Source organism: Vombatus ursinus, unplaced genomic scaffold (genome assembly GCF_900497805.2).
Source record: "Vombatus ursinus unplaced genomic scaffold, bare-nosed wombat genome assembly UNPS02014807.1, whole genome shotgun sequence".
NCBI lineage: Eukaryota > Metazoa > Chordata > Mammalia > Diprotodontia > Vombatidae > Vombatus > Vombatus ursinus.
In genome coordinates, this window is record NW_020954585.1 from 61,283,875 (window position 1) to 61,307,598 (window position 23,724).

Consider the following 23,724-nt stretch of genomic DNA (forward strand, 5'->3'; position numbering starts at 1 on the left):
CAAAAGAATGAAAAAATAGAAGATAATGTAAAATGCTTCATTGGAAAGAAAAACTGCCTGGAAAACAGATCCAGGAGAGATAATTTAAAAATTATTGGACTACCTGATAGCTATGATCGAAAAAGATCCTAGACAATATCTTTCAAGAAATTATCAAATTACATCCTAGAATGAGAGGGTAAAATAGTAACTGAAAGAATATACCAATCACTTCCTGAAAGAGATCCCAAAATGAAAACTCCAAGGAATATTGTAGCCAAATTCCAGAACTATCAGGTCAAGGAGAAAATACTGTAAACAGTCAGAAAATAATCAATTCAAATATCAAGGAGCCACAGTCAGGATTACATAGGACTTAGCAGCTACTACATTAAAGGATCAGAGGGGCAGGAATATGAATTCCTGAAGGCAAAGGAGCTTGGATTACAACCAAGAATCAAATACCCAGCAAAACTGAGCATAATGTTTTGGGGAAAAAACAGACATTCAATTAAATAGACGACTTTCAAACTTTCCTGATGAAAAGACCAGAACTGAAGAGAAAATTTGATCTTCAAGAGAAACATAAAAAGGCAAACAGGAAGGAAAAAAACCCATGCTATTCAATAAGGTTAAACTGTTTACATCCCTACATAGGAAGATGATACTTGTAACTTAAGAACTGTATCTCTATTAGGGTAGTTAGAAGGACTATACATACTAGAGGATAGGGGTATAGGTATATATGATGATTAAAAAAAATTAAGGGGTGAAAAAAAGGATTATACTGGGGGAAGAAGAAAGGGGCAGGTAGGATGGGGTAAATTATATCACATGAAGATGTGTAAAAGACCTATTTACAAGAATTAGAATAGGTAATGAGGAAACAAAAATATCACTGTATGCAGATGATATGATGGTATACTTAGAGAATCCTACAGAATCAACTAAAAAACTATTTGAAATAATTAAAAGCTTTAACAAAGTTAAAGGATATAAAACAAATCCACATAAATCATCAGCATTTCTATATATTACCAACAAAGCCCAGTAGCAAGAGAAAGAAAGAAAAATTCCATTAAAAATAATTATAGACAATATAAAACATTTGGGAGTCTACCTGCAAAGACAAATCCAGGAACTATATGAACACAATTACAAAACACTTTTCATATAAATAAAGTCAAATCTAAATAATTGGAAAAATGTCAATTGCTCATGAGTAGGCTGAGCTAAGATAACAAAAATGACAATTCTACCTAAATTAATTCACTTATTCAGGGCTATATCAATCAAACTACCAAAAATTATTTTATAGGGCTAGAAGAAGTAATAACAACATTCATCTGGAAGAACTAAAGGTCAAGAATATCAAAAGAATTAATCTAAATTTAATCTAAAAAATCTAAAACTATATTATAAAGCAGCAATCTTCAAAACTTGACTCTGCTGAGAAACAGAGTGGTGGAACATTGGTATAGATTAGGTGCACAAGACACAGTAGTAAATTATGACAGTAATTGTTTAATAAACCCAAAGACTCTAGTTTTTGGGATAAGAATTCACTAGTTGACAAAAACTGCTGGGAAAACTGGAAAATAGTATGGCAGAAACTAGAAATAGACCAATATCTCACACTGTATACAAAGATAAGGTCAAAATGGGTACATGATTTAGATATAAAGGGTGATACCATAAGCAAAAAAGGAGAGCAAGGAACTGTCAGATCTATGGAGAAGGGAAGAATTTATGACCAAAAGAGAGAAAGAGAATATTATGAAACGCAAAATGGATAATCTTGATTATATTAAATTAAACAGTTTTTGTACAAACAAAAACAATGCAACCAAGATTAGAAGGAAAACAGAAAGCTGGGAAACAACTTTTAGAGCAAGTGTTTCTGATATAGGCCTCATTTCTCAAAATAAATAGAGAACTGAGTCAAATTTATAAGAATACAAGTTATTCCCCAATTGATAACGGTGAAAGGATATGACCAGGCAGTTTTCAGAAGAAGAAATTAAATCTATCTATAGTCATATGAAAAAATGCTCTAAATCACTATTGAGTAGAGAAACACAAATCCAAACAACTCTGAGGTATTACCTCACACCTATCAATTGTCTATTATGACAGGAAAGGAAAATGATAAATGTTGGAGAAGATGTGGGAAAATTGGGATACTAAAGCATTGTTGGTAGAGTTGTGAACTGATCCAACTGCTCTGGAGAGCAATTTGGAACTATGCCCAAAGGGCTATAAAACTGTGATCCAGCAACACCACTACTAGGTCCAAAGAAAATCTAAAGAGATCATAAAAAAGGGAAAAGGACTATATGTACAAAAATATTTACAGCAGCTCTTTTTGTGGTGACAAAGAGGGGTTTGCCCTTCAATTCATGCCTCCAGCTTCTTCTCACTCTCTTTGTAACCCCTTACAATCCAGCTACTGACCTCACCATTCCACTGGAACTGCTCTCTCCAAAGTAACCAATGATTTCTTAATTGCCAAATCCAATGAATTTTTCTCAATCCTTATTCTTCTTGACCTCTCTGGAACCTTTGACAATGGTGATAATCCTCTTCTTGATACTCTCTTCTCTCTAGTTTTTGGGACACCAGTCTCTTTTGGTTCTCCTTCTTTCTATCGGACCACTCCTCGTTCTCCTTTGCTGGATCCTCACCCAGATCATGCCCTCTAACTGTAGGCATCCTGTAGGGTTCTTTTCTGGGGCCCAGTATCTTCTCCTTCTGTACCAATTCACTTGGTGATCTCATCATCTCCCATGGACTTAATTACTATCTTTATGCTGAGGATTTTCAAATCCTGCCCTAACCTCCCTGCTGTTCTCCAGTCTATGTACCTGCTTTTCAGACATCTTGAATTGGATGTCCAATAAACATCTTAAATTCAATATGTCCAAAACTGAACTAATTATCTTTCTCCTTAAACTCTCCTCCATACTAAACATCCCTATTACTGTCAAGGGCAACACCATCCTCCCAGTTCCTCAGGCTCCCAATCTAGGTGTCATCCTGACTCTTCACTATCTGTCATCCCCCATATCTAATCTGTTGTCAAGGCCTACTGATTTCACATTTGCAGCATCTCTAAAATATACCCCTTTTTCTCTTCTGATATTGTCATCACCATGGTATGAGCCCTTATTACCTCACACTCAGACTACTATAATAGCCTGTTGGTTGGTGTGCCTGCCTCAACTCTCTCCCCACTCTAATCCATCCTTCACTCAAGTTGCCAAAATGATTTTCTAAAGCAGAAGTCTGCTATGTTACTCCCTCTACTGAATAAAATATTAAATCTCTCTATCACTCTGAGATAAAAAATAAAAACCACTATTTAGTGTTCAAACATAACCTAGTGCTGCCCTTCCCCATCAATCCCCCTGACCATTTCCAGTCTTCTTACACCTTACACCCTACAATGTCCTCTTCCACATGGCCTCCTTGCGATTTCCCAAACAAGACATTCCCTCTCTTGGCTTCAGCCATTTTCTTTGGCTGTCTCCTATGCCCAGAATGCTCTCCCTGCTCATTTCTGCCTTCTCACTTCCCTGGCTTCTTTCAAGTCTTAACTATAACGCCCTCTTCTATGGGAAGACTTTCCCAACCCCTTTTATTTCTAGTTTTTTCCCTCTGTTAATTATTTCCTATTTCTCCTGCATATAGTTTGTACGTATTTGTTTGCTTACTGTCTCATTGTGATTTCCTTAAAGGCAGAGACTTTTGCCTCTTTGTGTATCTCCAGTGCCTGGCACATTGTAGGCACGTAATAAATATAGTTTAACTGACTGAATAATTTTTCACTGGGAAGTAGCTCCCAAAGTTTTCTGGCACCTTCTGTTAAAGCTCCTGGCTTTGACAGATAGATCTTAGAAAATATGTCTTGAAGAAAAGACAGTATGAAGCCATGAAGTTCTGAGCAATATATATGCTCACAGCAATACCAGCATTTTATGATGTCATGTACATTTTAAATATCTGCAGTCATATTGCACAGATAAGAATAATTTGATTAGCTAAAGTTGATTTCCACTTTTCCCAGGGAGAACAGCTGTGAAATAGCTACTCCTAATCAGAAGTTATCTTGGGTATAGCTACATCAAATCATAATAATAACACACAACTACACAGTGCTTTAAGGAATTCTATCCTACCAGCCTCCCTGTTGAGATGAGGGGAGAGGGTTCCATTTCATTAAGTTTCCAACATGTCTTCTTGCTTTGGGGAAAAGAGAATATTCCTACTTCTTCTGCTCCAAACTCTTGTTCCCTCACTTGAATTGCCTAAGGTTCTGAAAGGACTCCACCCTGAGGTTATAACTCTACTGACATTGACAATATTTCAAAAAATTTTTCATAATCTTTAACAAACTCACCCCTTGTCATGCCCTCCCCAACCTAGTGATTCTGAATGCCTGTAGTTCATGATTAGAACTACATCCCCTCTCCCTCACTGTCCCATTCCTTATTCTCAATCTTTTCAAACCGTCACCACTCCTCTCCCTCAAATGATCCCACCCCAAAACTACGTACCCACTCCACTGCGCCTTCTGGAAGGCCTGCACTCTGGGCAACAAACCTCCTTTCATCTTAAATCTTTTCTTTTCCCACGTCTATCTCTCACTGAGATCTGATTCCCTCCTGAGGACACTCCCCGGCTGTCCTTTCCAATACTTGCTACACTTTCATTCATTCTCTCAACTCATTGAGTTGGAATACTCCTTACTCTTCATTTCAGATTTTCCCCCTATCCTATCATTCAATAACTTTCCCTTCAATGTTCACACAATTCATATTTACCAACCAATCAAAATTTGGGTAGCTGTTGTTTATAGACTTCCAGGACACACTCTTTGCTCAATGAGTTTTAGTATCTGGCGCTAATATTTCCTCCTCAACTTTTGCGCTTATACTAGGGGACTTCAATATAATGTTGAAAATCCGTCAAATACCCTAACCTTCCATTTCCTTAACTTACTACATATTTCCCATGACCTATTCTTCCACCTGTCTTAGCAACACACAAAGATGGTCACATTCTTGATGCTGTCATCACCTACAGACTATCGTTTTCATGTGGTATCTTAATGGGAATCATGGGAGGGGTCTTGGACCTACTCTTGTGAGCCTGGTCTGGGAGAGATTCTTTGCCCTGATTTTCCTTTGAGGTGAGAGTCAAGTTGCTTGAATAGTTGTTTAGGACCAAAACGTCAAAAAATATGGGCTATGGATGTAGGTCTTATATAGGGTCTTATTCTAGAAGAGTAAGGGCTCACCCCTCTACTTATTCAGTTTCAACTGTCTTCTATCTACTCTCAACTATCTTGACCCAAGGACCATTGGTACTGCTACAGTAGATAATTAGGGACATCAGTGAATAAATACAAGCCATGGTGAGTCCAGTATCGTCCCTTAGGGGACTGGAATAACTGGATCAACCTTCAGTTACCATGGGTTTGGTAATCTACCCTGTGACCCTAATAGCTTCATAGAGTATTTTTGGTCCAAAGCTCCTGATGCTTTTTTCTTTCTTCTAGGCAATTAACCACACTGACATATTAGTTTTAAAAGATCCCAAGGATGGGATGATTTACTAAGTAGTTCTTAAAGTTTTCTTAAACTCATTCTAAATATTTTTATCTGTAACAATTTTCCCCAGTCCAATACAGCTCTCAGTGGGCAGAACTCACTTACCTATCCTAGCAAAGTCCCTGACACAGCCTTAGTATTGCTTTCTCTCCCTCTGCCTTCAAACATACCCAGATCTTATCATTTAAAAGAAAAACAAAAACCTTTCACTACATTACCTTCTTCAATATTGTCCTATACCTTTCCTCCATTTCACAGGCAAATTCCTAGAAAAATCTGCCTATAATCACTGTCTGTTTTTTCACCTCCAATTCAATTCTAACCACTTGAGAGAAGCAGCTCTGTGGGATCACCAGCAATCTCTTTATTGATAAATCCAATGGTCTTTGTATAGCCTCATCATTCTTGATCCCTCTGTAGCATTTTATACTGCTAAAACACTTTGTCATGAATGTTCTTTTTTCCCTGGGCTTTCAGGATATGCTGTCTTCCTGTAAGATTGTTTCTTCAAGTCCCACTCTCTATGCATGAATATATGCTAGGGCTCTATCCTGAGACCTCTCTTTCTCTCTATAACTTCTCTGCCACTGGTCAGCTTGTATGAATTTAACTATTGTCTCTATTCAGGTGATTCCCATATGTAAATATCAAGCCTCATCTTTTGAGCTCCAGTCCTGAATTTCCAACTGCATGATTAACTGGGCATACTACAAAATTAACATGTCCAAAACAAGTACCAGGTACTATTATATTAATATAGCACTGGTGATACAACAATAAAAGTGAAAAAGTTCCTAACCCTTGAGGAGCTTATATTCTTTTTTTTATTTTTTATTTTTTTAGCTAGGCAATGGGGTTAAGTGACTTGCCTACGGTCACACAGCTAGTGAGTGTTAGGTGTCTGAGGCTGGATTTGAACTCAGGTCCTCCTGACTCTAGGGCCGGTGCTCTATCCACTGCGCCACCTGGCTGCCCCAAGCTTATATTCTTTTAAAGGATATAACATGTCTATGTATGTTTATGTGTGTATATATAGGTATATATGGTATATGAAAATGTATGTATGTGCATATATATATATACATGTAAATACAAAAGAGATACAAGGTAATTTTTGTGGAGAGGGCTATAGTAGATGAAGGTATCAGGAAAGACTTTATGTAGAAAGAGGCACTTATTATTAGTAGTATTATTGAATCTCAAAGGAAAGTTGGAATTCTAAAAGGTAGTGGTGAGAGAAGCATGCATTCCAGGCATGGGGGAGAGTCAGTGCAAAGGCATGGAGTTGGGAAATGGAGGAACACGATGAAGTTCTATCAAAAACAGAAATAAGTATGTTTTCCTCTAACATCACTCCTCCTTTTAACTTCCCTGTCCTTGTCAAGGACACTGCCATTCTTCCGGTTACTCAAGTTCACAAACTGACAGTCACCCTTAACTCCTCTCCCTTCCTTCTCTCCCTCACCCCTTTGACTTCTCTGGGCCAACCCCATGGACTGACTGACTGTGTCTCTGTCTCTGTCTCTGTCTCTCTCTCTCACACACACACACACACACACACACACACACACACACACACACACACACACCCCCATATTTAATCAGTGGATTTCACTTAATCCTGTTGATTTCACCTATTTAACATATCTTGTTTATATCCCCTTTTGTAGTCATATCACAATCACCCTAGTTTCAAGCCTTCATACATAACATTCCATTTCCACCCCTGGGCCTTTGTATAGGTCCTACCAAATATCGGGAGTGGTGTCCCTCCTCACCTCTGCCTCTTAAAACCTCTGACTCCTATTGAGGGTCACTTTGATTCCTTCTGTTGTTAGTCCCTCTACCATTCCTCCCCCACCTCCCTAACATTACATATAATTTTTGTCTATATCATGTATTTATTTGCCTGTGAACATGTAATCTCCTAGAGGGCAAGAACTGACTCATTGTGTACACTCACAACCTAGCACAGAGCCTGGAATAAAATAGATGTCTAATGAATGCTCACTGATTAACTGATAACCCTATTCTGTGAAGAATGTTCCCATCAAGGAGATTAGGTGATAATTCCCTGGTCATCTAACCATTACGTGTCCGATAGTCTTGACTGCAAGCATAGCACTCTACCATGCTAAGTGGCCTCTAATGAACCAAAATTTTTTTTTAAAGTCAACAACTCCCTTAGCTGTTATTGCCCCCTAAAATTTATCTCCTTTTTATTTTATATATGCTTATTTATATCATACCTATTATCTCCTCAATTAGATTATAAATTCCTTGAAGGAAAAAGAACTATTTTATTTCTTTGTATCCCCTACCTGGAACTTAGTAGGTGTTTAATGAATGTTTGTTGATTGACATGATGCCTTCTTCTTATTTTGATTCTAGAGGTGAATTGGCAGTTCTATGGGCACAGACAGGCAGCAACCTCTGGAACTGGGAGCATGGCAGGAGGCAGGGACTCTGAAGCAGCAAGAAGCAGTTGGGGTACAGAGAGACAGTATATAACCAGAGTTTGTGGGTACAATGAACTACAATTATCATTCCCACTTTATAGAGAAGGAAACTAATGCTGTGACTTGCCCAGGTTCACACAGCTAGTAAATGTCTCGGGCAGGATTTGAACTGAGGTCTTTAACTCCATGTTCAGAAATCTATCCACCATGTCACCTTGCTGGATAGCTAGTTGACACAATTCACTCAAAGCAAAGGTATTTACTTTGAAATGGTAACTCGGTGGCATAGTGGACAAAGTACTGAGCCTACGGTCAGGAAAACCCAAGTTCAAATCTGGCCTCAGAACTAACTTAGCTGTATGATCCTGGACAAGTCACTTAACCTCTGTTTGCCTCAGTTTCCTCATGTATAAAATGAGCATAGCTGTCTATTTCTTCTCATACTCCCTTGCTGATTTATCATTCATGTCACATGCACTAACTATATATTCAAAAACTCTTTCCTAGGCCCTTGTCTCTTTTTTCTCTATGTTTTCTCAAATGATGATCTTATCAACTCCTATAGTTTCAATTACTGTCTCTGCAGATGATTCTAAGACCTGTATTCTAGCCTATGTCTGTCATTTGAGCTCAGTCCTACCGCACCAACTGCCTATTGGACATTTCAAACTGTACATCCCATTAGCATTTCAAACACAACATCTCCAAAAGACAACTTATTGACTTCCTTTACAAACCCAACCCTTATTCAAACTGCCCTATCGCTGTTGAAAACATCACCATCATTCCAGTTACATAGGTTCTCAACCTTGATGTCATCCTCAATTTATTCTCACTCATCCCACTTATCCAATAAGATACCAAGTTTCATCCATTCTACCTCCACAATCTCTCTCATATCCATCCCCCCTCATCCACTTAGAGAGATACTACTCTAGCTCAGGTCCTCTTTCTCTGTTATCTGGACTACTGCAACAGCTTTCTAACTAGTCTCCTTGATTTAAGCCTCTCCTGGCTCCAATATAGGTACCAAATAATTTTCCTAAATCATTAGGTCTGGTCATGTCAATTCCCCACCCCCACACTCAACAAAATCCAATGGTTCTTTATTGCTTCAAGGATCAACCATAAACTTCTCTATTTGATATGTAAAGCTCTTCATAAGCTGACCCTTTTCTGCCTTTCTAGTCTTACTACATTTTACTCTCCTCCTGCCAATCTATACTAGCCTACTTGTTTTTCTTCTTTCCTGATCCTTCTAGATGCTAGGGCACCTCTCTTCAAACCACTTTGTATTTATTTTGTATATATTCTGAATATACTTTTTAATGTGTGCATGTTATCTCCCCACTTAGATCAAAATCTAAGCTTCTTGAGGGCAGGGATTATTTCAATTTTTCTTTATATCCACAGTTCCTAGCACATAGTAAATGATTAACAAATGCTTGTTGATTAAGATTATTTGACAGTGAAAAGTCACAAATCTAGGAGATGAAGTAAGGATTTTTGTGAGTAACAGCAAATAGATTAGTTTGACTGGTCCATATTGAAATTGTGGTTAAAGTGAGATGGAACTAAATCTCATTGAACTAAAATCTCACATACTCAGACTGTTAGTACTAGGAAGAGGCCTTAAAGACTATTTTGTCCAACTCCCTCCAACCTCCTCCCCTTTTTTAAAAAGTAGAAGAAATTGAGACCCAGTATCAGGGCAGGGTCTATATCCCAATTATTTTGATTCTCAGGCCAGTGTTGTCAAAATGAGCAGGCTGGACTAGATGGCAGTCCCTTCAAGCTCTAGATTTATGGTCCTATGAATAGCTTGAGTAAAGCACCATCTGACAGCTAACTCAGGTACTACAATCTGAACTAATTCAAACCCTTTACTAGATTTTTAGTTAAGCAATTGCATATATGTGCAAATACTTCACAGGTATTTACTGTCATATATGTTTGTCTTACCTATTATGATGTTCACATAGGTCAGCAGTTAATGATTTCCTCTTTCTTGCCTATGACCTCTAGCATGTTGGGTGGGTCCTTTTTCGGGAAGGATTTACAGGAGGACATGGACAAGAAATGCACAGGATATAATTGCAGGTATTAATGAATTTGCAATTTGTATCAATGGAGAGTGTGCCCATACTGAAAAGGTCATAAATCTCACAAAATATATTTTGGAAAAGAGTAGGATTAAAGAAGCCATAGGATTTGCTGCTCTGGATAGATGGGACAATGCTAAAAGGTGACAAAGAAAAGGGAGGACTGATATGTAATGTAATATATGACATATAATAAATACAACAACATATTCTTCTTCTATTTTTCCATTAAAGATATTAATTTTTGGATTAGAAAGAACAGAAAAAATAGCTATTAGGGAGTTGATACATAAGATATGTAGGGAGATAGTAGATAAGAACCTAGCTTTTTTCAAGTCACCAGGCCCATATAAACTAAGTGAATTGGCATATGTGACTGTTGAGTCACTATGAGAGATTGCTGAAAGATTGTTTAGAGAAGACTTCCAGAGATTCAAGGCAAGACAAAACAGGGCCAAACCCTCATCCCACAGTACAGCTATTAGCATAGGGAAATTAAAAAATGGAAGGAGCTGCTGAGATTAAATAAATCAAAGAAAACACTCACAAGTATAAAAAATTAATGCAAATCTACAGGAGAGATACAAAGAAAAAATGGATTTTCCACAAGGAATACATGAATACCTAAAAAAATGAAAGGAGAGAAAAAAATGAAATAAAGGCTCTGGAAGAAAGAAGTCATCTAGGTTGTGGGCTTAGGGGACTGGGAGGATAGTGGTAGCCTTCATAGTAAGTGGGAAATTTGGAACAGGGGAGAATGTGGGGAGAAAGATAATTCAGTTCAGTTTTGGACATGTTGAGCTTAAGATGTCTACGGAATATCTAATTTGAGATGTCAAAATAAGCAACTGGAGATGCAAGTCTAGAGGTTGGGTGGGAAATTAGGGCTGGATAAGGAGACTGAGAATCATCAGCATAGACATGATAATGAAATCCAAAGGAGCTAAAGAGATCACCAAGTGAAAAGTACAAAGGGAAAAGAAAAGAGGGCTGAAGTCTTCGTTAGTGGGTGTGACCTAGATGAAGATGCAGAAAAGGAGAATGAGAAAGAGTGCTCAGATAGGAGGAGAACCAGGATAGAGTAGTGCCACAGAAACCTAGAGAAGAATACATCAAGGAAAAAAGTATGATTGGTAGTGTCAAAATCTGCAAAAAGAGTCAAGAAGGATTAGGATTGAGAAAAGGCTATTAGATTTGGCAATTAAAAGGGTCCTATTCTCTCAACTGGATGAGGAAGGGAACTTTGTGCCTAGGGAGGGAAGGTACCATGGAGAAGCCACTCAAGGTTCTGAGGTTATGGGGCTACCATACTAGCAGCTCCCATCTCCTTTTCTCTAATTGGTTCTCTTATTTGACTTTTTTATGCTTCTGTTCCTGCTTCTTCCTTCATTATTCTTGGTGGAAGAAGGGGTGCAGTGGCTTTTCACTTATCACATTGGGATTTCTGGAGGAGTCCACTACCCTGGCTTTCTTTCTTTTAAAAAAAATTAACATTCTACTTTTTCCCCAATTACATGGAAAAATAATTTTTAACATTTGTTTTTAAAGATTTTTGAGTTCCCAATTCTCTCCATCCTTTCCTCTCTCTCTCTTCTCTTTGAGAAGGCAAACAATTTTATATAGATTATACATATGTGCAGTCATGCAAAACATTTCCACATTACTCATGTTGTAAAAGAAAACACAGATAAAAAACAAAGCCAAAAACAAAGATGTTTTGATCTATATTCAGACTCTTATCAGTTCTTTCTCTGGAGAGGGATAGTATTTTTCATCATAAGTCCTTCACAATGGTCTTGGATCATTGTATTGCTGAGAATAGCTAAGTCATTTACAGGTGATCATCTTACAATATTGCTGTTACTGTGAACAATGTTCTCTTGGTTCTGCTCATTTCACTTTGCATCAGTTCATTTAAGTCATCCCAGGTTTTTCTGACAGCATCCTGCTCTTCATTTCTTATAATACAATAGTATATAATCACAACTATATACCACAACTTGTTCAGCTATTCCCCAACTGATGATTCCCCTCAATTTCCAATTCTTTGCCAGCATAAAAAGAGCTGCTATAAATATTTTGTACATGTAGTTCCTTTTTTAAAAAATCTCTTTGGAATATAGACCTGGTAGTGATAATCCTGGGTTAAAGGGTATGCATGGTTTTATAGTTCTTTGGGCATAGTTCCAGATTACTCCAAAGAATGGATGAATCAGTATACAACTACACCAGTGCACTCAATTTTCCCATATCCTTTCCAACACTTGTCATTTTCCTTTTCTGTCATGTTAGCCAATCTGATATGGGTGGGGTGGTACCTCAGAGTTATTTTAATTTGCATTTCTCTAATCAAGAGTGATTTATAGTATTTTTTTCATATAACTATAGATAGATTTGATGACTTTGAAAACTGCCTGTTCACATCCTTTGACCATTTATCAATTGAGGAATGACTCTTATTTTTATAAATTTGACTCAGTTCTCTATATATTTGAGAAATGAGGATTTTTCAGAGAAACTTGAGATAAAATTTTTTTCATAGTGATTACTATATTTTTCTCTCCATTCTGTTTTTTCCTATTTGACTCTCTTTCTCGCCCTTCCCCTGTCCATCCTCAAAAGTGTTTTGCTTCTGACTACCACTTTCCTCAATCTGCCCTCCCTTCAGTCCCCTTTCCCTTCTCTCATTCCCTTCCTTCCTACTTTTCTGTAGGGTAAGATAGATTTATATACCCAACTTAGTGTGTATGTTATTCCCTCATGTGCTCCCCTCCACTACAAAAGCTCTTTTTGTACCTATTATGTAAAACAATTTACTCCATTCTACGCCTCCCATTCACCTTCTCTCAGTGTATTCTTCTTTCTCACCCCTTAATTTAATTTTTTTGGTATTTATCCCATCATATTCAACTCACCCTCTGTTTATGTATACTCCTTCTATTGCCCTAATAATGAGAAAGTCCTTAGAGGTTACAAGTATTATCTTCCCATGTAGGAATATAGACAGTTTAACCTTATTGAACCCCTTATGATTTCTCTTTCATGTTTCTCTCTTTATGTTTCTCTTGAATCTTGGATTTGAAAGTCAGATTTTCTATTCAGCTCTGATCTTTTCAACAGGAATGCTTAAAAGTCCTCTATTTTCATTGAATGTCTATTTTTACCCTAGAAGGAGTATACTCAGTTTTGCTGGGTAGGTGATTTTTGGTTATGATCCTAGCTCTTTTGCTATCCAGAATATCACAGTCCAGGCCCTCTTATCTTTTAATGTAGAAGGTTCCAAATTTCGTGTTATCCTAACTGTGGCTCCATGATACTTGAATTGTTTCTTTCTGGCTGCTTGCAATATTGTCTCCTTGACCTGGGAACTCTGGAATTTTGCTATAATATTCCTGGGAGTTTTCATTTTGGGATCTCTTTCATGAGGTGACCAGTAGATTCTTTCAATTTCTATTTTACCTTCTGGTTCTAGGATATCAGAGCAGTTTTCCCTGATAATTTTTTTTGATCATGGCTTTCAGGTAGTCCAGTAATTCTTAAATGATCTCTTCTCAAGCTATTTTCTAAGTCAGTTGTTTTTCCAATGAGATATTTCATATCTTCTTTTTTTTTATTCTTTTGATTTGTTTCTTGATGTCTCATAAAATCATTAGCTTCCAATTGCCCAATTCTAATTTTTAAGCAATTATTTTCTTCAGTGAGCTTTTGTACTTCTTTTTCCATTTGGCCAATTCTGCTTTTTAAGGTGTTCTCTTGATTGGATTTTTGTGCCTCTTTTACCATTTAATCTATTCTGTTTTTTAAGGTGTTATTTGCTTCAGTATTTTTGTGCCCTCCTTCACCAAGCTGCTGACTCTCTCTCATTATTTTCTTGCATTACTCTTATTTTTTCCTAATTTTTCCTCTGCATCTCGTATCTGATTTTTAAAATCCTTTTTGAGCCTTCCCAGGGCTTGAGATTAATTTACACATTTTTCTCTGAGGCTTTGGATGTAGCCATTTTGACTCTGTCTTCTTCTGAGTTTGTGTTTTGATCTTCCCTGTTACCATAATAACTTTCTATGGTCAGGATCTTTTTTTGTTTGCTCCTTTTTCAAGCCTATTTCTTGGGCTGGTCTCTGCTTTTGGGGTTGAGGGGGCACTGTCCCAAACTTCAGGTTTTTTGTGTAGCTGTCTTCAGAGCTAGTTCTTGGGACCTGTAAGTTTTCAGTCTTCCAAGGTGGTGTGAGCTAAGGAGAGGTGTGTTTAACTACTCTCCTGGCCCGTGCTCTGGTAACTATAAACAGGGTCTTTGCTCCCATGTGGCCTTAAGTTCTGACGTGCTTGTGCTCCTCCTTGCCCTGGGATTGAGACCCAGGAATATGACCTGGATCCGAGGATGGGCAATGCAAGAGAGTCTACCCCTGCTGCCAGCAAAGGGACCCCTGTGATCTCCTGACTAGTTGTCTGAGTCTGGAAGCCACCACTGCTGCTACTCATTCAGTTGCCCCTAAGGCCTGCTACCATTTTATTGGAATCTGGTCTGAGCTGGTGCAGTCTATGCTGGACTGCACTATACACTCCCTCTCCCAATGTGACACACCTTTCCTGCTGATCTTCTAATTTGTTTCGGGCTTAAAAATTATTTCACCCTGTCCTTTTGTGGATTCTGCTGTTCCAGAATTGTTTTGACACACTGTTTAAAGTTGTTTGGAGGGGAATTTGGGAGAGCTCAGGTGAGTTCCTGTCTTTTCTCTGGAATCGTGGCTCTGCCCCCTCCTACCCTGGCTTTCTTATTGCTCAGTTATGTTTACTGGAAATCTAACCTCCTTCTTTTAATAGTCTCTCTATACTTCTAGTTTCTCAGCTAGAAATCTTAGCCACCTGTGACTCCCCTTTCTCTTTCTATGTTGTCAAGTTCTATCTATTTCTTCCTTCTCAACCTGTCTTTTGGATTCTTATATTTCCTATTTCCATTCCTATCAACAATTAGCTGAAAGGCAGCATGGCCTAGTTCATAGAGATAACATGTCATACATCTAAAATTAGAATAGACTTCAGATTCCAGAGCTAGCCTTATAGTAATAAAGTTCAGTATTCAAGTCCCCCTTCTTATTTATACTGGCTGTATGATCCTAAGTCATAATTTCTAATTGCCCCATACAACTTTCTAAGACTATGTGTGAGTTGAAGTGCTGATCTGAAGGGCAGAGAGAATTTCTTCACATGGAGTTCCCTACACCAATGAAATAACAGATCTGGTCCAAACATCACTTCCACAACAAAACAACAACAAACACCTTAATTAACTAGCCTAGGCTAGCTCCTCAGAGTCATTCAGTGTCAGAGTTGAAAGGGATCATAGGAGCATATTCTGGAGTTGAAAGGGATATCAGAGGCCATCTATTATAACCTTCCCATTTAACAAATAAGGAAACTGAGGCCCAGGGAGATTAAGTGAATTGTTCAAAATGACATAGGCACTGTGTACTGTGTACTGCTATGTGGTACCCAGGTACTTCAGATCGAGTGTCAGGACTCTCTCAATTGTACCTATAAATCAAGCCATTTAGGCCTAATGCATAGCTAAAAATGAACTTCCATTATTATACCCAGCCAAATGGTCATGTTGTCTAGGTTCTACTTGAAGACTTCCAATGAGGAGAAACTCACAACCTCCAGAGGCAGCCCATTTTGCTTTTGGATAGCATTAATTGTTATGAAGTATTTCCTTAGTAATGAAAGCCCAAAATTGTCTCTTTGTATTCACTGAACCAAGTTTTTTTTTTATGCTGAGGCAAAATAAAACAAGTCGAAACTCTTTTCTACATGATAATCTTTCAAATATTTGAATACAGCTATTATGATCTCTATAAGTCTTCCATTCTCTAGTCTATTTTCTATTCTAGGTAAGTTACTGCCAGTTTCTTCAATTATGCTTATTAAAAGAACCTCCAAAAAGAGAGTATGGTCACTCTCCTCTCTAATCCATTTTGCAATTAAATGCTATACATATGAATCAATCAATCAATCAGTACCCATTTATTAATGGCTACTGTATGTGAAGCATAGTGCTGTGTGCTGGGGATATAAATACAAGGAATGAAATAATCCTTTCTCTCAAGTAGCTAGCACTTTAACAAGGGAAACAAGTTTACGTGTATGTGTATACGTACATATATATACATGTTATATATATATAATATTATACTATAAAGAGAATAAATATAAGCAAATATAAAATGGTTAAATACAAGGCACTTTTAGAAGGAAGACAGAAACTAGCAGTTTGGGAGATTAGCAAAGGCTTCAATTAAGAAGTGCTGCTTGAGTTGTATCCTGAAGGAAGAAAGGAGGCATAGGGGAGGAGAAAGTGAGGATGGCTAGTGGAGATGGGAGAAGGAGTATAGTATGTAAGAAACTGAAAGAAGGCTATGTTGGCTGGACTGCAGAATTTTTGAGGGAAAATAATACATAGTGAGGCTGAAGACATAAATCAGAACCAGGCCTTGAAGGGCTTTAAAAACTAAACAAAGGAGTTTTGATATTTTATTCTAATAAGGAAACGAGATCCTAGAGTTTACCGAACAGGGGAGTGACATGGTGAGATCTGTGCTTATAGAAAATCATTTTGGCAGCAGTATGGAGGATGGTAAGATATGTGAGGTGAGAAGACTTAGGAGGTTATTTCAGTTCTCCAGGTAAAAGGTGATTAAGGACTGAACTAAGGTGTTATCTGTGTGAGAAGGAGGAAGGTGTCAGATCTAATAGCTATGGACATAGAAATCGAAAGATAAGGCAACTGATTGGACATGTGGAGTGAGAGAGGATAAGAATAATACTGAGATTAAAATTCTGAAGAACTAGACAAACAGTGGTAGAAATGGGGGTACATGCTGTATGAGATGTCTCAGGGAAATCCAGTTTGAAATGTCCAACAGGCAACTAAAGCTTAAGGGAAAGATTAGGGTTAGGTATATAGATTTGTGAGCTATTGGCATAGAGATCATAATTAAATTTGTGGAAGTTGACATGGTCATCAATATATATACAATCTCCCAAATATATCCGTTTCAGCATTTCACTCCCCTATTTAGGAATACACTATGGTTTCCTATTGCCCATTGGATAAAATCTAAACTTGTATGCCTAGTATTCAAATCTTCCATAAAATGGCCCTATGAATATAATTTTATTTACTTTTGTGGTCTAATATAAACACTCAATTCCCAGCTGAGGCAGGTCTGTTTGCTCATGGATTTATTTACTCAACTTCAAGTTTTGCTTATTATATTTTCTTTGCCTAGAGGACTCTATAGTCCTTTTGTTCTCTCTTCTTTGGCCTGAAAACTTAGCACAAATACTGCCTTCTCTAGGAAGTACTTAATTCAATTTAATTTAAAAATATTTTTTGAAACACTATGCTAGGTTCTGTAGATAAGAAGACAAAAATGAAGCAGTTCCTGCCCTCAAGAAGCTTATATTCTATTAGAGAGACAGTAAAAATATAAGTAAATACAATATAAACTAAGGAGAGGAAAAAGTACAAATACTTTGGGAGGCTTAGGGAAATAGCATTACTGCAGAACCTTCAATAAGATAAGGATTCTGAAAAGAAAAGTTCAGGAGGAAACTCTTCCAGTCATAAGGGATAGCTTGTGAGAATCAGGTAGGGGACGGAAAGGAAACTTTGCGAAGCGCTAATATGGCTGTTATGTAGTGTGGGGGTAGGAAAGGAATGTGACATAAAGATGGAACCATATTCTGGATGACAGACTAAGAAGCTTGTGTTTTATCCCAAGGTTAATAGGTAGTCACAGAAAGTTTAGGAGTAGGGTCAGAGCTGTGCCTCAGAAAAGACTGTCTTAGAAGCTCTTTGGAAGATGTATCGGACAGGAAAGAAAACGGATACAGGGTGACCAACTGGCAGGCTATTATAATAGCCTGGACAAGAGGCAATAAAAGCCTCTTTTAGGGTGGTGGCCAGTGAGCAAATAGAAGGAAAGGGATGTGAGAGACATCCCTAAAATAGAATAAGACTTGAATATAGAGTTCATAATGACTTTTCCCTTCTCCGAACAATACTTAACATCTACGCTGTCTTATGTTCCACAATTGTTTCTTATATTCAGTCTCAATCTCAGTGGAAGCTTCTCAAGGGAGCTTGTTTCTTATACTTCTTTTGTATTCCCAGAGGACCTTGCACAATTGCTCAGCAGCTAAGAGGCACTTAATAGTCATTTTTTGACTATCTGAAACAAAAGCAATCATTCACCAATTCCTTAGTAAAGAGTAAATTTTGAAAGAGAATGGATCAATCACTTTCTAGATTACTTTAGAAAAAGAAAATTTCACTCTATCCATAACTATCATGAAACTCTTAACTGTACAAGTCACAGTCTCCTTGGAAAGGATATATTAAACAAAAAATCTAATTATCATTAAGCTTTCACTTTTATACTAACTTAGAACTATCCCAAATTCTCTCCAAATAACAGGAAACATGATAATAATGCCAGTACATTTTCAGTTCTATTTAAAATTCTAGGATGATGCTATCATTTCTTTAGTTCTGTTAAACGATTAAATTAGTAGAGATGGAATTTTAAAATGAAAATGCTCACCTTTAATTTCAAACTTGACTAGCAGATTGATCCCCAATGTCATGGCAATATTCGAGAGTAGACAGGCAGACAGCTTTTGTTTAAGACTCATCTGGTTATATCGAGAATTAATGAACAAGTATGGAAGGTAGGTGATGAAGTAGATGCACCCTCCTGTAGCAACAGCCATATTAGCTGAAAATTTTGAGGGGGGAAAATAGAGATAATTTAAACAATATACAACAAAAGAAACAAAACCCTTTGGAAAATGACAAGCAACAAAATTACCTCTAAGGGGCCATTTTTGCATCATTTAATCACACATGATTTTGTTCATGATAGTTCCCCTGATGATTTCTATGAATTTACATCCAATAAAGCCCTCAAAACTCATCTCTCCCAGAAAAACTTCAATTCATCCCACCCTCACCCATTTGAATATTTATTCTGCATCCTCTTGGAAATAACATAATGCTTTATATTATTTAGCATCTTTTAAAAATGCCCTCTCAATTTGCTTCCTAAGTGTATATATCTAATTGTCTCTCAATTAGACTATAAACTCCATGAAGCCTTATATGATATTTTATATATAGTACACACATTATTCAATATATCCTTGCTATTTGGTCCTTCTCCTTTTACCCTGACATTTTTCTTGCTTACCGAATGATTTTCAAGTTTTATTAATGCCATTTCTACACCAGTCAAGATCCACAATAATACTCCACTACCTCAAACACTATGATCTGTTCAGTTAGGTTGTGCATTTTACTTCCACTTCTTTTGGTAGCACAAAAGATGGTGTTGAAATTATTTTGGTATACACCTTGTAATGGGATATTTGGCTCAAATATCCTCTATTTCATTAAATTTCCCCCCAAAGGATTATAATCACATTTGCTGGGTAGGTTATTATTCTTGGTTGTAATCCTAGCTCCTTTGCCTTCTGTAATATCATATGCCAAACCCTGCAACTTCTTTAATGTGGAAGCTGCTAAATCTTGCATGATTCTGACTGCAGCACCATGATATTTGAATGTTTCTTTCTGGATGTTTGCAATATTTTCTCCAGGAACTGAAACTTTGGAATTTGGCTATAATATTCCTGGGAGTTTTCATTTTGAGATTTCTTTCAGGTGGTGATCAGTAGATTCTTTCAATTTCCATTTTACCCTCTAGTTCTAGAATACCAGGGCAATTTTCCTTGAAAATTTCTTGAAAGATGATGTCTAGGCTCTTTTTTTTTTTTTTTTTGATCATGGCTTTCAGGTGATCCAATAATTTTTAAATTATCTACTTGATCTATTTTCCAGGACAGTTGTTTTTCTAATGACTTATTTCACATCTTCTTCTATTTTTTTTCATTCTTTTGACTTTATTTTATTGTTTCTTGATGTCTCATAGTCATTAACTTCCACTCATCCAATTCTAACTTTTAAGGAATTGTTTTTTTCAGTGGACTTTTGTACCTCCATCCATTATTTCAGGCCAAGTTCAAATGACAAGTGCTCCAATAAATATCCCTAAGGATAGGGAATGGAACTGTGGTTTCACTGGTATAGGGAACTCCTTGATGAGGAAACTCCCTCCACCAATGCAGATCAGTACCTTCTCAGCAATTTGTTTACCATTTTAAGAGAGTTATTTAGAGCACTGAGAGCTTGAGTGACTTGCCCAGGGTCCCAGAGCCAGGATATACCAGAGGCAGGACTTGAACACAAGTTTTCATGGTTCTGAGACTAGTTCTCTGTTCACTACCCTTAGTTTCCTTTAGTTCCTTTAACTGAAAATATTCTAAATGCTTTCAATTTCCAAAGTATCTGCTATATCTTGGAGCATTATATTCTACATATTCTACATTATATTATAATTATCTGTGAATGTCTAATTTCTCCACAAATTTGTAAGTACCCTGAGGAAAAAGACTTCATCTTATGTATCTCTGTATTGTTCCACAATACCTAACAAGCACTTAAAAATGTTGCTCGATATTTTCAGATGAAACCTCCATACTTCTGATGCTACCTGACAAAAACTTAGTACCTTCCTTCAGCCATCATATACCCAATCCAGTTTTAGTTGGTATTTAAAAAAATAAATGGAATAGAAGAATTCAGAGTCAGAATATTGCACAGTCTTTTCATCCCTCAATATTCTCTCAGGCCATTTATCCCAGCTGTGGTTTCAATTTCCTCTCTTCCCTGTCTCAATCCTATAGATAATCACTTCAACATTATACTTTCCTTTCCTCTCAAGTCCCTTGCTTCCTCATTCTTTATAGCCTAGGCTTTATGCCATCTCAGTCATGAACCATCCATGTCCTCCACTCCTACTCATGTGTCTCTGAATAGAAATGGAGGAAGTCATGTTAGCATGCTGAGCAGGATGACTATAAATTTATGCTATTTAATCCCAAATGGGCTCTCACTGAAGTAGTAGAGCAATTCTTTTAATCCTTCCATTTATTCTCTCTCCTACTCCTCAAAAAGTTTTTTTAAATCTCCTCTTCTTTCCTGAAACTTCCCATATCTTCTCCTAACCTAACCCTCTCAGCTGAGGACCACACTTTATCTTTATTGAAAAATATAAAGACCATTTGCTGTAAGCTCCATCTTTTCTACATCTTCAAACTCCTTGACATTATTTACCGTTCTCATTTTAAGCTCTCATGAAGAGATGGCTCTTCCTGCTAAAGTCAACCCTTCTATATTTTCCTCTGTACCCATCCCCTTGCTTCCATCTTTTTTGGCGGACTGCTAACAGAGTCACTACCATAATCACCCCCTTCCCATCTCATGTGCTAATTTTCAATTTCTCCTTATCTACTGTTCCAACCTTATTGCTTATAAACATGTCCAAGGCTCCTGAATCTTTAAAATACCTCTATTTGATTCCTCCATTCCTTCAAGTTATGGCCCCTTTTTCCCCTTCCTTTTGAAGACAGACTCCTACAGAAATCTGCCTACTCTTATTGCTCTCACCTCTTCTCACTTCTTAATCCTTTGCAATCTGGCCTCTGACCTCATTTAACCAAAACTGCTTCCTCCAAAGTTACTAATGAGTTCTTATTTGCCAAATCTTACAAGTTTTTTCTCAATCATCATCTTTTTTGACTTCTTTGCAGCATTTGACACTGTGGACAACCCTCTCCTTCTAGATATTCTTTTTCCCTCTGTGTTTCCAGAACAATGCTATCTCTCTTGGGACTTCTACATATTTGACCACTTCTTCTCTGGATTGCCATTCATATTCCACCCCAAAGATATACCCCAAGACTCTGACCTATATTCCTTTTCTCTAGTATCCCTCCCTAACTGACCTCTTAAGCTCCTATGGGTTTAATTAGTACCACTATACAGACAACTCCCAGATTTATATATCCAATACTAATCTCTCTTTTGAGTTCCAGTCTTGCATCATCAACTACCCATTAGATATTTTGAAATAGATGTCTCATACCTAATATCTAAACATTTTTCATTATCTTTAACCCTAAAACCACTTCTCTTCCAGATGCTTATTGCTGTCAATGATACCACCAACCTTCTCGTCATCCAGATTAGTTATCTTTGAAGTCATCCTCTATGCCTCATTTTCTCTCAACTCCTCACATATAAATAGTTGTCAAGTCTTATCAATTATATTTTCATAGCATGTTTCACAGCCTGCACTCTACCCCTATAGCTATTACCCTAGTTCAGATTTTTATCATTTCTCACCCAGACTATTTGTTTTTTAACTGGTCTTTCTGACTTATGTCTCTCCTCACTCCAATCCAACTTCCATATAGTTGCCAAAGAGATTTTCTTAAAGTACAGGTCTGATGCTTGTTTTTCCCTTACTCAATGAACTCCAACGGCTCCCTGTCATCTCTAGGATCAAATACAACCTCCTCTTTTTGGCATTTAAAGCCTTTCTCAGTTTGGCTCCTATATACTCCCCCTCCCCACCCCAATGTACTTTGGAAATATTTTGCATATAATTTTATACACACACACATACACACACACACACACACACACACACACACACACACACAATCTCCCTAGTTTCATGTGGGCAGGAATTGTTTAATTCTTATATCTGGATTCCCAGAGTCTATCACACAGGAGGTGTCTAATAAATCATATTGGTTGATTGATTGCATATGTGCAATCAGATTTTTTCCTCTAGAGAAAACTCTTTAAGATGAGGTTCCTAGAAATATATTCTGCCAAAGTGGGGACTGCTTTACAAGAATTTAATACCAATTGACATAGTACTTTGTGCAAAGATAATCAATGCATTCTATAAGAAATTACACTGCTATAGAATTAAATATCATTCTGACATGGCTATCGTCATAATATATATCAACAGTTTGAAAAGAAATATCTTTATCCATAAAAATTGGACTAAAAGTAGTAACCCAATTGAGAACAATTTCCTACGCAGCAACTATGCGGTCAGTCCTATTTTAGACACTGGAAAGGAATGGAGTACAAAAATTAATGGATCTGAAGTAAGATAAAATAAGAATGGAAAAGAGTTTGGGCTAGCTGTGACTCCTAATCCTCTCCAACCTGGCTAGTCACTCCACAGCAGTGAAGGATGAAAGGAAACAACCAAATAAATCCTCAGTGCATCTGCAAGAAAAGACTGATGATTTGTCAGGGAAGAACTTTCTAGTCTCACCTTTATTGAAGAATGTACTGATCATGAAGCTGAAGAACAAGGAAGAAATGGCAAAACACACCAGAAAGATAAACACCAAAGATGGGTCACTGTTGCGAAGTATTGGTTGGTTAAAAATCTACCAAAAATATTTAAAAATCATATCAGTCACACAGGTACATGTTATTACATAAAAACAAGGGAAAGATGGGAAGAGAATAGAAAATGTTTAAAATTCCTGCATGATTAATGCAATTAATCCAAAACTCTTCATGGCAGGAAGGCATAATGGATATAGAGCAAGCCTCAGAGTCAGAAGGACCTGGATTCAAAT

At 37.2% G+C, this 23,724-nt stretch overlaps 1 protein-coding gene across 1 annotated transcript in view; it reads right to left on the reverse strand.

Annotated features, from left to right (window-relative positions):
* The window catches only part of LOC114052190 (ATP-binding cassette sub-family A member 3-like), a 193,544-nt gene that overhangs the window by 138,805 nt on the left and 31,015 nt on the right, over positions 1-23,724 (reverse strand). Inside the window, exons 8-9 of the mRNA XM_027874667.1 lie at positions 23,412-23,529; positions 18,756-18,929 (exon numbers count right to left, since the gene is read on the reverse strand). Of these exons, the coding sequence (XP_027730468.1) occupies positions 18,756-18,929; positions 23,412-23,529 (292 nt within the window). The remainder of the gene's footprint in view (positions 1-18,755; positions 18,930-23,411; positions 23,530-23,724) is intronic.